The 15,939-nt window shown below is 45.8% G+C and overlaps 1 protein-coding gene across 2 annotated transcripts; it reads right to left on the reverse strand.

Annotated features, from left to right (window-relative positions):
- Positions 1–1,929: 1,929 nt before the first annotated feature.
- LOC118086735 (sulfotransferase 2B1-like) lies at positions 1,930–15,928 on the reverse strand. 2 transcript variants are annotated; one of them, XM_088672506.1, is made up of 7 exons: positions 15,790–15,928; positions 11,824–12,032; positions 9,714–9,840; positions 7,867–7,954; positions 6,568–6,588; positions 5,312–5,478; positions 1,930–2,092 (listed from the first exon to the last, which is right to left on the reverse strand). In XM_088672506.1, the coding sequence occupies exons 1-7, from the start codon at positions 15,917–15,919 to the stop codon at positions 1,983–1,985; spliced, it is 852 nt and encodes a 283-aa protein (XP_088528632.1). In that variant the 5' UTR covers positions 15,920–15,928; the 3' UTR covers positions 1,930–1,982. The 2 variants fall into 2 exon arrangements, with proteins under 2 accessions (XP_088528632.1, XP_034974618.1); XM_035118727.3 differs by lacking the exon at positions 6,568–6,588 and having other exon boundaries at positions 5,312–5,492; positions 7,860–7,954.
- Between the last annotated feature and the right edge of the window lie 11 nt (positions 15,929–15,939).

A 15,939-nucleotide genomic window follows, 5' to 3' on the forward strand; every position in this document is an offset into this window, starting at 1 on the left:
GATCCACTGGGTCTTCTGCTTGTTTCATTGAATATTATGACTCATTTCTGTTGAAATTTATATGATACAGTAATAGTATACTTTATTTTGCAAGAGTGCAGCCGGTTACATCTCGTGTGCTTATTGAGTATATTTTTATGTAACCCAAGGTTTGATGTTGTTCTATTCCAGACCAGGCATGCCTCTGAAAGACACAGGCCATGCTCACTACAGTTGAGTCTGGAGCTTTCCTTTTTTCCTGGCTCACAGAGCAAGACTTGAACATTGAGTCTGGGGGGGATGTGTGTCCCCCCCACCTCCCCAATTCAGAGATGGGGAGGAGGTTCCATCTTCTTGCTGGGAGAGGCACTTTCAAAGGAGCATCTAACAGCCCTCCAGACCAAATCCGCTGTTCACCAGCTGTTGTGCGAAGATTCAGCTCTGCTCAGATCTGCTTCCCCAGCGCCTTTGCTGCAGAAACCTAGGGGCTGATGAAACTGGTTCCTGCCAGTGGTGCAAAAATTATGTACCAGACTATGGAGTGGATGACATATATGTGTCAGGTGACATGAAACCACTGTTTCTGTCTGTTCATATGTGAAAGAAGCTTACTGTCCTTCTTACACCACAGGATAAAGGCAATTATTTTGGGGGGAAGGGGTGCACGATAAAGCTCCTTGCCAAGGGCACAAGGGATCCTAGTTACGCCTCTGATTCCCTGCAAGGAACATCCTAGCAAAGCAGACCCCTCAACCTCCCCACCCAACAGGCCTGGGTCACTCTGAAATCCTGGGCTGCCTCAGCCTGACTCAGCCCAGATCCCTGGCCCCACCGTCACTGGAATAGGCCTGAATCAGCCTGCAATTCAACTTGTGAAGAACTTTCCACCACTGGCTGCCTCTTCTCTTCTTTTTCTTCTAGTCTTTGCTCTTCCCCCTTTTCTTCATGCAGCTTGCCAGCTGAGAATAGCTTTTGCCCCAGTCTGTAGCATGACCACGGTAGTTCATGCATTGGTACCCTTGAGGCTAGATTGCTGTAATGTGCTCTTTGTGAGGCTGCCTGTGGGTCTGGTTCGGAAACTCCAGCTGTTGCAGAATGCTGCTGACATATTGCTAACTTCTGGTCAAGAACATGTGACACCATTGCTAAAACAGCTGCACTGGCTGCTCATCTGCTACTGAGCCAGGTTCATGGTTCTTGCTTGATTTACAAACCCCTGAACAACCTGGTCCAAGGTAGATCAAGGATCACCTGAACCCTTATAGTCCACCACAATTACTGAGATCATCTGCAGGGATTCAGTGGGAGAGATCTGTGCCACCTTTTAAATGCCTGCTGAAAACATCTCTGTTGCGCCAGGCCAGTGCAGGCCATTAAGAGCACATCTCCCACTATGGTCTTTTGCAATTTGTTTTTAATTTCTTTATTTTTTTTTAACTTGTTCTCAGCTTTTTGTGATTTTACTGTTTGGTTTTATGATACAGTGGTATAAGAATATTTTTATGAATGAACAAATAAATGTTCATTTACCCAGTCTCTAACCCGTTATATATATTTATTCATTTTACCCTGCTCTTTAGCATTCAAATAGGAATTTGTATAAGAGCAGTTCATTCATTTAAGAAAAGAACACGAATAGAGGATGTGCCGTCATTTTGGACAGTGCCAGGCATGTTTTCAGGAAGGAGAAAATCATCTCGTGACGCTTAGGTGGGCATCCTATCTTGAGCAATGTGAAGAGTCATTTTAGGCTGATGAGCTTGAAGACCTTCATCAGATCTATGAAGGCGATGTTCAAGGGGCATCTCAGTCTCAGCATTTCTCCTGTAGCTGATGCAGTGAGACCTCCAAGCTCTAAAGACACTTTCTGATACAGTAAAAAACATAACAGCAACTATACCATTCCTTATCAGGTATCTGTTTATTTAGCAGAAAATACCCAATCTATCTGATACATAAGAATGTGAGGGTGGAGAACAGCAGGAGCAACAATCTGGGGTTCTTCAGTCCCATGGGAATGTCCTATCCACACTGCACATGTTCTCCTGATAAGCATCGTCAAAGCGTTCGCTCTGCGCCACTGTCAGGAGGTTCTTCCAGTCCCCGGATACCCCTAGAACAACACAAGAGCAAGTGGCAACCACAAAAATGTTCACCTGAAATTACTTCAGCTCAAATTAGAACTTTTCTTCCTCATGCTCAGGCATGCGGCAGCTCCCTCAAGTGGCTGACATTAGAGGGAAAAGCACACGCCCCCTGACTATTTGCCCTGAGCCCCTCCCCAAACATTCCCACCCTCCTGATTTGGCTTTCCAGCAGCACTAATGCATGCATGTTGGTGACCTGGACCAGCTAGGTGTCTCATCCAGCCACCTTTTCCAGTTGCATCACAGAGAGCTCCATGCGAAGGCCGCTGACTGAGGAAGCAGGCTTGTACACCCATGAACTGTGTGCCTGTTGTTCTGCCTCCAATGTAGCGCCGCAGCATTTATTTAAAGTGGAAGCCACTTAGCATCCATAAGGAGCCCTTAGTAAGTAGTGCTGAGGTGCTGAGCTGCAGTGTCTGGCCCTAAATGCTTGCTGCAATGGAGGACACTGTTCCTTTGCTACTTAGAAGTAAGATAAAGCTGCAAATCCCATGAGCATCTGTACATGGAATGAAGAACTGAAGCCTTCTCCAGCACATCTGGCATGAAAATGCCATGGATCCTGCTTGTTCCCTCTCACACTTCCAATTATTACAGTGGTACCTTGGTTTACGAACTTAATCCATCCCAGAAGTCCATTCTTAAACCAAAGCATTCTGAAACCAAGGTGTGCTTTCCCATAGCAGCGGAGGACTCAATTTAGAAATGGAACATACTCAACAGGAAGCAGAACATGTTCTACTTCCAAGGCAAAGTTCACGAACCAAAACACCTACTTCCGGGTTTGCAGCATTCTTAATCCAAGTTGTTCATAAACTAAGCTGTTCTTAAACCAAGGTACCACTGTATTATTATTATTATTATTTTCAGTTTATATACTGCCTTTTATCAAAATATTTCAGGGTGGTGTACAACATTAAAAACACATTACAGAACATCAATAATAAAAACATAACGAAAAGTATACTGACAGGTGGACAGATGATACAATAGTTAATAACATTCCTCTCCCCCACACTTTCACAGGCAATAGATTATTTAATAGTCATAGGCCTGGGTAAAGGGGAATGCTTTTGCCTGGCACCTAAAGAAATGTAACTCTCTCTGGGCAGAGCATTCCACAGTTGGGGGGCCATCACAGAAAAGGACCATTCTCTTGTGGTCACACTCTGAGCCTCTCTGGGATGGGGGACATAGGGAAGGGACTTGAGTAGGGTCCAGAGGGAAAATGCCACTTCTAGCATGGTCCAATCTTCTTATAGGATTGTACCAACTCAGACAGCACATGACATAAAAGCTTGCCCCACGTGCCTCCCTAAAAGCTTAGGGAAGCTTTTAATGTTGACGCACGTTTGTATTTTAATATTTTGTTGGAAGCTGCCCAGAGTGGCTGGGGAAACCCAGTCAGATGTATAATAATAGATGTATGAATAATAAATTACTATTACTATTACTACCAAGCTTTCTTCCATGAAGAGCCGCCAGTCAAGTGGGCACAGCGAGTCAGTCATGTCAATCTGCTCTCTGTTTGGGCTGCAGTAAGGCCCATATCCCATGAGCACTTCTCTGCAGTGTGGACCCCGGGACCAAAATATGCAATGGTCCCGCTTTTTTCATTAATTCTGAATGAGGCAGAGAAATGTGTGGGAGTTCAGGGCAACCACACAGCTATTCCTGCCTCTCATGCATTTTAGCCACGTTGAGGGGTTTTTCAACAATTAAGCATTATATAAATTTTATGAAATGAATAATAATTGTGTTCAAAAGCATTCAGTTAAATTACGTCTGTGTCAGATGGAGACACTTTGTGGCTTTAGAGAAGGAGAACTCAGACTCTGTGGCCATGTAGGATAGGACTCAGAGAACCATGCATGTAGAGACGGGGAAAGCTTTACCTACTGAATTTCTGCTTGCTTTCCAGATAGATGCAAAGGGCACAGAATCTGTCCACTCTAGCAGGGCCGGCTCTAGGGGTAGTCTGGGTGGCGCGAGGTGCCAGGGCGCTGGCCCGGTAGGGGGGGCAGCGTGCGGCAGAGCCGCGCGGAAACCTTGCTGCGCGGTGCGCCTGCTCACCAGCCGTAGCTAGAAACGGGGCGGGGCGGGGGCGCCGGAGTGATCTCCGCACCACGGCACCAGGGCGCCCGGCGTGCTTGAGACGGCCCTGAACTCTAGCATTAACAACCCTGAGGCAACTGCTGCGTCTTGATGGCCTAGAGAATCTGCAACCCTCAGCCTATTTCCAGGCAGTCCCCAGAATTATCCAGGCCTCGAAATCTTGCAGGCACACCCTTGTTCTCAGAACAATCTCTTGTTTTGAATGCGACATCCACGCAACAAAGCTAGACATAGGGGAGATGTTGCACAGAAAGAACGGTATGAAATCTGGCAAAATGTGCCCATTTTCTGGACTAGTTGTGGATTGGCTTTTTCTGTGAGGCAACAGACATCCACAGAAAATGAAAAGGTTCTTCACCCCAGCATGCAGCATTATGGCATTACCAGTGTCATTCAGCCCATTCAGTAAACGGGCGCTAGCCGGGCGGGAACGGAGCGGAAGCCCTGGGACTGCGCAGGCGTCGCCTCCGTCAAGCGCCTGAGGCCCACCGGCCCCTCCTCCTCCTCCCGCTGTCCCGAGTGGCGATGGCCTCCTCCACCTCCCTTCTCCTCCTCACCTGAGGAGAAGGAAGAGGCCTCTGCCGCCGCCTCCCACAGCGCGCCTAAGGTAAGCGCGCCGCCCCTCGCTCTCCCGCCTTGCCGCCCCCGCGTCACTCCGCCACAGCTCCCGCTCTCGCCCCACCCGCCGGCAAGTGCCTGAGGCCCACCGGCCCCTCCTCCGCCTCCTCCAGCTGTCCCAAGTGGTGACGGCCTCCTCCACCTCCCTGCTGCAGCGGAGTGACGCGGGGCGGCGAGGCGGGAGAGTGAGGGGCGGCGCGCTTACCTGAGGCACGCTGCAGGAGGCGGCGGCAGAGGCCTCTTCCTCAGGAGAAGGGAGGTGGAGGAGGCCGTCGCCACTCGGGACAGCGGGAGGAGGCAGAGGAGGGGCCGGTCTCTGTGCTCCAAGTCTCTGCGTCCAATCCCTGTGTCTGTGGGGCACATGCGCAGTAGCGTGGACACAGGGACTGGACACAGAGACACAGGGACTTTATTATATATATAGGATCCCTTGGCACACCACGGCAACCAACCTTTCCTCATGAACTTTGCTTTTGTGTGGTCAAAAATGCTCTCTGGTATTAAAGAAAAGTTGGACATCTTGTTGTCTTTCATCTTATGGAAGGAGGCGTTTTCCACCACAGACTCAATTTGTTGACTGTTCAGCTCTTTGCCAAGAAAATGACAGATCTTCTGCACGCTGCCTCGAAGGTCCTGCAAAAGAGAAAAGCAATTGGCTGTGAATCCTCCCGTGATGTAGAGAGCTTGCCCTTGATCAAGAGGCACACAGAGGGGCATGTGATTTGGGCAAGATGGATGCTATGGGGGTGTGGAATTCACTGCTATCACTGTGCAGAATCCTTCCTGTCTCCAGCTGCACTTCAGCCATCAGAGCACCCAGGGGGCATCAGAGTCAGCAAGAGACATTGCATTCAAGGCAGAAAAGCCGGTTATTTTGTCATACTAAGGGGTGTTGAATTTTTCAGCTTTCCATTTCCCAAAAAAGAGGGCGGCGAAAAAGTTGTAACATGACTTGAAAACATATATTGGCTAAATTAATATAATTTTGTTTTGCTTAATAAACATAATGTGTGTAGAATTGCATAGGAATAATTAAAAATGATTGTCAAGTACAGTACTTGCCATTATATTTTTTTATTATGATTATGTTTAGTCATACCTCCGCTTACGTATCCCTCCAGTTATGTAAACTTTGGGATACCGGTACATAAGCAGCTAACCAGAAGTATATTTCCAGGTTTTTGCCGCACACGCATACGCAGAAGCTGTAAACCGCACCGCGCAAGTGTGCAGAAGCGGTCCTCTGGTTGCGAAAACTTCGGGATACAGCTGGACCTCTGGGATGGATCCCGTTCGCAACCGGAGGTACCACTGTATTACCTAAAATTTTCAGAAGATAAAATTCTTTGGTTTTCTGAAAGCAGTTTACGTGCTTTCTCATTCCTATGTGGTCTTTCCAAACTAAATGTTGTCCAATCACAAAAATAGTAGATTTGATATCCTCACACCCAAAAACCTCACTGAATAAATTTGCAAAAAATATTAGTTTTCACGTTCCTGAAATGATACAACTATTGCCATACCTGCTCCAATGCAGAAGAAAGGAAAAGCACTCTGTGCGTGATATGAGGCTCTTTTCCTTTAAATCTTTTTAAATCCTGAAGGAGCATCTTCACCCCCATTGTTCAGCCCAGACACTGAGATTAAACACCAAGGGCCTTCTGGAGGTTCCCTCATTGCGATTATGTTTAGTCATACCTCCGCTTACGTATCCCTCCAGTTATGTAAACTTTGGGATACATAAGCAGCTAACCAGAAGTATATTTCCAGGTTTTTGCCACTCACCTTTTCTGGTGGGCGGCGTTGCAGCCAGGCATCCTGACCACTGCAGTGATCTGGTGGGGGCAAAGATTGACAACCCCCTTGTGTCGTCCCGGCCACGTCACCAGTACTGGGCAGGGGCACACCCAGGAATGGCCCCGCTGTCCAATCAGTGCCAGTCAGGGGTGTGGCCATGGGAAATTTAATCTGTGGCACAGCCAGGTGGCCCTCCTCTCTTGTCCTTGGCTGGATCTCCCAACCCACCTGCCCTCTTTTTTATGCTTTGCTATGACACGACCTTGCTATGGACAATGTCAGCCGCCATATTGTTGGGGCCGGGTAGGATTTTTTTTCACTTGGCAAATTGGCACCAGCCATTTGGTTTTTGCCTACCTTGTAGCAATCGCCACAACTTTGTGAGGTTAGGCATTGGGTAAGCCTTTGTTTGGATGGAGGGGAGGTTGTAGCCTCCGCCTGCTCCTCCTCATTAAGGGTATCCTGTTAAAGGGATCCGGGGGTGTGGATTCTGTCTGATGCCCAGACGTGGGCTAGGGCCATGCCACAACCCCAATGGGGACCCTTTGGGGTGCCCCTATTTGATGTAAGTTATAGGGCTCCCCCTATTGGTGGTTTGCCCTTTGATGGACTCCCTGCGCATGGACGGGAGTTGAGCTTCACCCAATGCCTAAGTAAGCCAAACCGCTCACATCTGTAACCAATAAAGTTGTGGCCCATTTGAACCCATAAACCTAAATACTTTTGCCCGTGTGTTTATTATCCACTAGAGAACTGCAGGTCACAGGGCCTTGGCCCGCAAGTGAAGCTACAGGGAACCAGGCAGAGGACCTTCTTGGTAGTGGCCCCACCCTGTGGAACACCCTCCCATCAGATATTGAGGAGATGAGTAACTATGTAAACTTCAGAAGACATCTGAAGGCAGCCCTGTATAGGGAAGCTTTTTAATGCTTAATGCTTATTATGTTTTTATATATGCTGGCAGCTGCCCAGAGTGGCTGAGGCAAGCCGCCCATTTGAATGGGTACAATATTATTCTTATTCTTATTTTCTTCATAATCCTTGTAGGGGTAGCAAGGAATTTTGCACTTCCTCAGAGATGTCTGGCCAATAGTACCAGAATATTTCCAAACAAAAAATTGGCAAATTCACGCATGAATAATGTCAGAGTTGGACCCATAACCTGGTTATGTGCATGAACACAGGCAAGCTTGGGACCCATACCAGCTGCAGTTCTTCATAGGTGATGAAGAAGATGTTGGCTCTCTCCTTTATCTCCACCCAGCCTTTCACATGGTCAAACCAGGAACCATAAGGCACTGGAGGAACAAAGAGGAAGCAATGGTGCAATGTAAAGAGTTGTGTGGGGAAGAAGAGGGGAGGGAGTTTGGATTTGATATCCCGCTTTATCACTACCCTGGTGTTTAGTCGTTTAGTCGTGTCCGACTCTTCGTGACCCCATGGACCATAGTATGCCAGGCACTCCTGTCTTCCACTGCCTCCTGCAGTTTGGTCAAACTCATGTCCGTAGCTTCGAGGACACTGTCCAACCATCTCATCCTCCATCGTCCCCTTCTCCTTGTGCCCTCCATCTTTCCCAACATCAGGGTCTTTTCACTACCCTAAGGAGTCTCAAAGCAGCTAACAGTCTCCTTTCCCTTCCCCCCCACAACAAACACTCTGAGAGGTGAGTGAGGCTGAGAGACTTCAAAGAAGTGTGACTAGCCCAAGGTCACCCAGCAGCTGCATGTGGGGAAGCAGGGATGCGAACCTGGTTCACCAGATTACTAGTCTACCACTCCTAACCACTACACCACACTGGCTCTCACTGGGAAGGGAGAGAATGCCATTGTAGAGGAAACACCAGTCAGCATAGGTGCCAGCTCCTGGGGGCTGAGGGCCCATTCCAAGGCTAAACATACCCAACTCCCTCAACTGTTCCTCATAAGGTTTGGTTTCCAGGCCCTTGATCATCTTGATTGCCCTCTTCTGCACACGTTCCAGCTTGTCAATATCCTTCTTAAATTGTGGTACCCAGAACTGGACACAGTAGTCCAGGTGTGGTCTGACCAAGGCAGAAGAGAGTGGGACTATGACTTTCCTTGATCTGGACACTATACTTCTGTTCATGCAGCCTAGAATAGCTAGGTGGGGTTTATTCCCCCCCCCCAAAAAAAAAATCTATTCAAGTTGGCCTGTCAGGGACCTGTCAGGGACTTACAGACTGCATTGTCCCTCAAAAACAAAATCAGTACAGTAACAAAAAACATTGACTCTGGTGTATGTCCAGCGCCACCTAGTGACTGATCTGTGTAGTGGAATTATCCACACAGGGGAGAAGTAAAGGTTTGAATGAAGCTTTCTCTGTTAAGGTTTGTCATAGGTATGAGTTTTCGTGTGCATGCACACTTCTTCAGATACACGCATTGTGAATCTGACAACAGTGAATGTCTGTTATCATCCACAACACTGAATGTGAGGTTCCATTCTATTCTCATGTTGGTGCCAGTTTTACCCATCTGTTAAGGACGTTTATGAATTTGCTTAAAAAGAAAATGACTAAAGTAGGACTTTCACCCATTTCTTCCCTTCTCCGTGTATCCAACTGCATATTATACTTCTTCTCTGTCAAGGCTGTTCCATTAGCTAAGAAGACACTATACATGTTCAAGTATATAAAAGGATGTCATATAGAGGAGGGAGAAAGGTTGTTTTCTGCTGCTCCAGAGAAGCGGACACGGAGCAATGGATTCAAACTGCAAAAAAGAAGATTCCACCTAAACATTAGGAAGAACTTCCTGACAGTAAGAGCTGTTCGGCAGTGGAATTTGCTACCAAGGAGTGTGGTGGAGTCTCCTTCTTTGGAGGTCTTTAAGCAGAGGCTTGACAGGCATATGTCAAGAATGCTTTGACGGTGTTTCCTGCTTGGCAGGGGGTTGGACTGGAGGGCCCTTGTGGTCTCTTCCAACTCTATGATCCTATGAGATAATTCTATGAGATTCTAAGAGAGCATTTCTGGTAGTGGACATTGTGCTGGACCACAGCAAAGGAGACTGGCTGATTTGCCTCCTTCCATACCTTCCCCACTCAGGAAACTCTCCATGAACTCTTCCACAGTTCCTAGATCCTTGGAATCTTTACAGCCTTTACTGAAGTAGTAGGTTGAAACCATCACATCTCTGGGGTTACGTAGTGTACAGACTATCTGTAACAGAGACAGGGCCACATTTAGGGAGAGCAGCCATCTCAGCCCTAACATTAGGCAGAGTGTGGCAGCTGACTACTGTCCCACGAAAGGGTAACAAATCGTTATTTAATTTACTCTTACTAAATGCATCCAGTGTGACATCTACTCAGAGTGGATCCACTGAAAATAATGGGCCTAACTAACATAGGACCATTAATTTCAAATGGTCTACTCCAGGCACATTCAACAGGTAGATCACTGGACATCTGTGGTAGATCACCGGTAGATCACTGCCCCCCCCCAAAGAAACTCAACAACTTTGGCTCCCCTAAGAAAAGCTCAACATCTTAGCCCTGCACCCCCCAAAACAGTGCTTTCCTCCTTCTTAAAAAAAAGCTCAACAACTTTGACCTGAACCCCCCAAAAGGGAGTAGTCTCTTGAAAATTCTCCAAAACTTATTTAAGGACAATGATGTGGGTGACATAACAACCCCCCTGCTTTGGGACAGAATGAAAATGGTCACCAGAGGAGGCTGCATAAAAGAGAGGGCACCCCTTAAAAACAAACCTCCTCAAAAATTGGTAAATTGGTAAATTAAAACAAGACATTATGACCCTCTCATACACTACAAACAGGAGCAAAAAAAACCATCTTAAATTCACAGAACAAAAAAGAAGGGGAATTGACTGTCTAGAAATCAATGCACTTTTGTAAAACAACAATTTTACGAATATGGAGGGAAGAACTCCAGACTATTAGCAAACAGATGCAGGAACAAAATCTCTCAAAACACTGTGTCACTAAAGTTGGTCTTTAAGGTGCTACTGAAGGAATTCTTTTATTTTGCTTTGACTCAGACCAACATGGCTACCTACCTGTAACTAAAAACTGTAACAGCCTTCCTAGAAAAGCTAACCAATAAACTGAAACTGACACAGAGACCAATAGAAGAGGACGCCTTCACCCCAGTATGGCTCCCCTTTATCACATCACAGCCCAACAAGACAGCAACAAGAATCCACCAACAGCATACGAATCACTCTGGTTTACCTGACCCAACAAGCCCTCTCCCCCCCCCACTCACAAATGCAAACAAACTGCACTGCAGCCACCCACAGACAACCAACCACACCCTGCCCCCCAATAGCTCTAACTACCAAGGAAATGCAATAAACGAATAGAAAGAGAACCCACCCAGTAGACGCTGACACAAAACAGTACACAAACACTATACAAAAAAATATAAGCCTCACCACACCACCGCTCCTCTCCCGCCTCTTGTTCTCAAACCTTATACTGTACTCAACAGTAATATCTCACAACGAATGTAGCTGATTTTTAAGAAAGACTATAGAACCTGAAAGAAGAAACAACGCATGTGCTTTTGTAAACCAAGAAAATCTTTAATAAAAATGTTTTTTAAAGAAAGAAAATCATACCTTTTTATTAAAAAAAAGATCATTCAAGCTTTGCCCTTTAAATACTTTTAATTTGTGAGATATATAATCCATAAAGCATCACATAATAAAGCCTGATATGGAAACAGATAAGGTCTCCAGTGCGACACTGACAAACCCCCCCCCAATATATATAAGTAAAATAGAAACATTGTCACCTGACCCCACCCATCTCCCCCATCTACTTCTATCCCCCTCTTTCTTCCCAATGTCTCAACAAATGAAACCGATTTGTAAAAACGTTACAAAAGACATTGCATAAATTTCTGTAAATCAAGAAAATCTTTAATTAAACAAAAAAAAGAGATAAGGTCTCCAGTGAGGACCTGGGCTGACCGTGCATATGGACCATGACCAACTCAAGTTCTCCCGCAATCGGGCAGCTGCTAAGGAGATTTCTGATATTCCTCCCCATTCTCTAGAACAAAATATGGCATCCTCCTGTAAACAGGCTGTGCCAAGTGTTCCAGAATCCCTCACATCTGTGTGTCAGAAAGACAGGAGCCAAAGACAAGCTTGGTGTGTCCGTTGTTCCTCTCTTACCTTGGCCTTGGAGTGGAGGAAGGACTTGGGGAAAAGCTGGAATGGCAGGTGAGTAGACAGGAGCCTGGGGGGAGGATATTTCAAGGCAATCTGCAGGTGACTGTCCACTTCGATCCAGGGTGACCTGTCCCACAATGGTATATTCTGAACCCATGAGGGGTCCCCGTGACTCCGGATTAAGCTCAAGATCTCCACCATCCAATGGGTACCTAGGAGGAAGTCCACCAGTCACAGTCTTCTTCTGTAAAACCACTTGTGCATTAATGGATCTGGCCCATGTGAAATCAATTAGACGATCATAAGAAATGGAATCTCCTTCATGGATCACTGCCTTGTCGTGGCAAAGGGACTTGAATAACGCAGAGAAGCTATGAGCTATGCCGTGCAGGGCCACCCAAGACGGACAGATCATGGTGGAGAGTTTTGACTAAACGTGATCCACCTGGAGCAGGAACTGGCAAGCCACTCCAGTATCCCTGCCAAGAGAACTCCATGGACAAAGATTTAGTACAAAGATTACCATAATAAAGGACAAAAGTGGTAAGGACCTAACAGAAGCAGAAGACATCAAGAAGAGGTAGCAAGAATACACAGAGGAATTATACCAGAAAGATATGGAGGCCTCGTACACCCCAGGTAGTGTGGCTGCTGACCTTGAGCCAGACATCCTGGAGTGAAGTCAAATGGGCCTTAGAAAGCACTGCTAATTACAAGGCCAGTGGAAGTGATGGTATTCCAGCTGAACTATTTAAAATTTTAAAAGATGGTGCTGATAAGGTGCTACACTCAATATGCCAGGAAGTTTGGTAAACTCAGCAGTGGCCAGAGGATTGGAGAAGATGAGCCTACGGTGGTACCTTGGGTTACAAACGCTTCAGGTTACAAACTCCACTAACCCAGAAATAGTACCTCAGGTTAAGAACTTTGCTTCAGGATCAGAACAGAAATCGTCTTCCGGCGGCGCGACAGCAGCAGGAGGCCCCATTAGCTAAAGTGGTGCTTCAGGTTAAGAACAGTTTCAGGTTAAGAACAGACCTCCAGAATGAATTAAGTTCTTAACCAGAGATACCACTATACATCCCAATCCCAAAGAAGGGCAGTGCCAAAGAATGCCTCAACTACCACACAATTGCGCTCATTTCACATGCTAGGAAGGTTAGGCAGGCTTAAGCAGTATGTGGACCGAGAACTCCCAGAAGTGCAAGCTCGATTTTGAAGGGGCAGAGGAACCAGAGACCAAATTGCAAACATGCACTGGATTATGGAGAAAGCTAGAGAGTTTCAGAAAAACTTCTACTTTGGCTTCATTGACTACGCAAAAGCATTTGACTGAGTCGACCACAGCAAACTATGGCAAGTTGTTAAAGAAATGGGAGTGCCTGATCACCTCATCTGTCTCCTGAGAAATCTCTATGTGGGACAAGAAGTTACAGTTAGAACTGGATATAGAATAACTGATCGGTTCAAAATTGAGAAAGGAGTACGACAAGGCTGTATATTGTCTCCCTGCTTATTTAACATATAAGCACAATTCATCATGCGAAAGGCTGGACTGGATGAATCACAAACCGGAATTAAGATTACCGGAAGAAATCAACAACCTCAGATATGCTGATGACACAACCTTGATGGCAGTGAGGAGGAATTAAAGAACCTTTTAATGAGGGTGAGAGTGGAGAGCGCAAAATATGGTCTGAAGCTCAACATCAAAAAAACTAAGATCATGGCCACTGGTCCCAGCACCTCCTGGCAAATAGAAGGGGAAGAAATGGAGGCAGTGAGAGATTTTACTTTATTGGGTTCCATGATCACTGCAGATGGTGACAGCAGTCACGAAATTAAAAGACGCCTGCTTCTTGGGAGAAAAGCAATGACAAACCTAGACAGCATCTTAAAAAGCAGAGACATCACCTTGCTGACAAAGGTCCGTATAGTTAAAGCTATGGTTTCCCCAGTAGTGATGTATGGAAGTGAGAGCTGGACCATAAAGAAGGTTGATTGCCGAAGAATTGATACTTTTGAATTATGGTGCTGGAGGAGACTCTTGAGAGTCCCATGGATTGCAAGAAGATCAAACCTATCAATTCTGAAGGAAATCAGCCCTGAGTGCTCACTGGGAGGACAGATCCTGAAGCTGAGGCTCCAATACTTTGGCCACCTCATGAGAAGAGAAGACTCTCTGGAAAAGACCCTGATATTGGGAAAGATGGAGGGCACTAGGAGAAGGGGACAACAGAGGATGAGATGGTTGGACAGTGTTCTCGAAGCTACGAACATGAGTCTGACCAAACTGCAGGAGGCAGTGGAAGACAGGAGTGCCTGGCATGCTCTGGTTCATGGGGTCACAAAGAGTCGGACACGACTAAAAGACTAAACAAGAACAGCAAGAAATGGAATGGATCTTTGTCCACAGCTAGCTACTTAGCACCTTCCTGTGGGACAAGATCCCCAAAATTCAGGAATTGTATAACACGCTGAAGTTGATGGTATTATTTTGTGTGGTGCAAATGAGAAGAGAAGAGTAGCCTGCTGGATCAGGCCAATGGCCCATCGAGTCAGGCATCCTGTTTTTCCCAGATGCCAGTGAGAAACCAGGGAGCAGAACATGAGCACAAGAGCCCTCTCCCCTCCTGTGGTTTCCAGCCAGGAGTCCAAACAACTTTGTACTAAGAACGACTGTGCGAAGAGAAGGTGGGAAATGTTCTGGAAGGCAGGTGCTGATTTAAGTTGGTTGTGGAAACAGATGCCCAGATAACTGTGAGAAAGAGGGGTGGGCACAAGGTAGGCTGTGATCCGTTTCCAGACTACCGGCCATTGTCAATGGGACTATGTGATGTTTTCTGAAAAACCTACAAATAATTTTGGGCAATTTTAAAAAGTATATTTCTATTAAGTAAGTTTGAACATTCCAGTTCCCTTTGACATAGATCTCTTCTGACTTTATTGTTAAGGTATCCCAAGAATGCAAGTTTGTCATGGTGACCTCCATTTTCGTAGGCAGCTACTTAGGAATCAGGGATGTTTTAAAAGAAAATTTATAACTGTCTGCAATTTTTAATTTGTGTACAAAGCATGAACTGCTACAACACACCTGTCCTTTTTGCACAAGTGCACACATCATCATCATCATCACCATTTTATTATTTATACTCCACCTATCTGGCTGAGTTTCCCCAACCACTCTGGGCAGCTTTATCTAAAAACATAATGAAAACAAGCACTAAAAACCTTGCGATACAGGGCTACCTTCAGATGTCTTCTAAAAGTTGTGTAGTTATTTATTTGTTGACATCTGATGGGTCTTCCACAGGGTGGGTGCCACTGCCAAGAAGGCCCTCAGAGCTGGACCTCAGTGCCCAGGCTGAACGATGGAAGTGGAGACGCTCCTTCATGTTTTGTTTAGTTGCTTAGCATTGCATTCCATTGCATTTAGATGCCTATACAGAGTGGGGGGAACCCTGAGAACTGAAAATTTGACATCTAGAGTAAAGAGGGATCTACCTACATATCTCTCTGAGCTTAATGTGTGGCTGACTCTCACTGCAGTGATAAATCTGGCTAGAAAATTTCTCTCTTTGAAGCTCAAGTTCAATTACCTTTTCCAGTGAAATTTCCAGGAACAAATGTGTCATGTATAGTTCTGTATTTTTGTTATTTCCCCACCCCCACCCCCACCCCTGTTCTTTTCTTAATCTGGGAAAACTTTTTTTTGTCCTGGCATTCATGGAGCATCACAGGTGTAAATGATCAAAAAAGCGTTTTGTTTTCTCTGAGGATGAAAACAAAAAGTTGAAATGTTTTAGTACTGAGGACTTTGTCTTGCTGTGAGGACATTTTATTGTATTTATTCATTTGAAATATGAGCTTCATATTTAAAGTTAGTGACGTAATAAATATTATCATTGAAAGTGGTATGTCACTAAGCCCACTAAATCCAGAGTCTATTTATTTAATTGCACCACTGACCTGACTTGGGGTAAGATACGATCACGGTATCATCATCCAGCAGTTGGAATTCATTTTCTACATAGCTGAGTGTTTCCACTGAGTGGGCCAGTGGAGTAAAAAGGATTTCCTTGTATTTGAAATAAGCCATCAATGACACTGAAAAACTGA

This window comes from Zootoca vivipara, chromosome 6 (genome assembly GCF_965207765.1).
Source record: "Zootoca vivipara chromosome 6, rZooViv2.hap1.1, whole genome shotgun sequence".
Lineage (NCBI taxonomy): Eukaryota > Metazoa > Chordata > Lepidosauria > Squamata > Lacertidae > Zootoca > Zootoca vivipara.

Bases quoted from the DNA above. Each gene is read 5' to 3' on its own strand.
- LOC118086735 (XM_088672506.1), bottom strand. From the start codon at position 15,919: ATGGCTTATTTCAAATACAAGGAAATCCTTTTTACTCCACTGGCCCAC. The intron at 7,955-9,713 runs GTATGGAAGGAG...TTGTTCCTCCAG, and splicing joins GAGTTTCCTGAGTGGGGAAG to TGCCTTATGGTTCCTGGTTT. The intron at 6,589-7,866 runs GCAGCTGGTATG...TGTATCCCAAAG, and splicing joins TTCATCACCTATGAAGAACT to TTTACATAACTGGAGGGATA.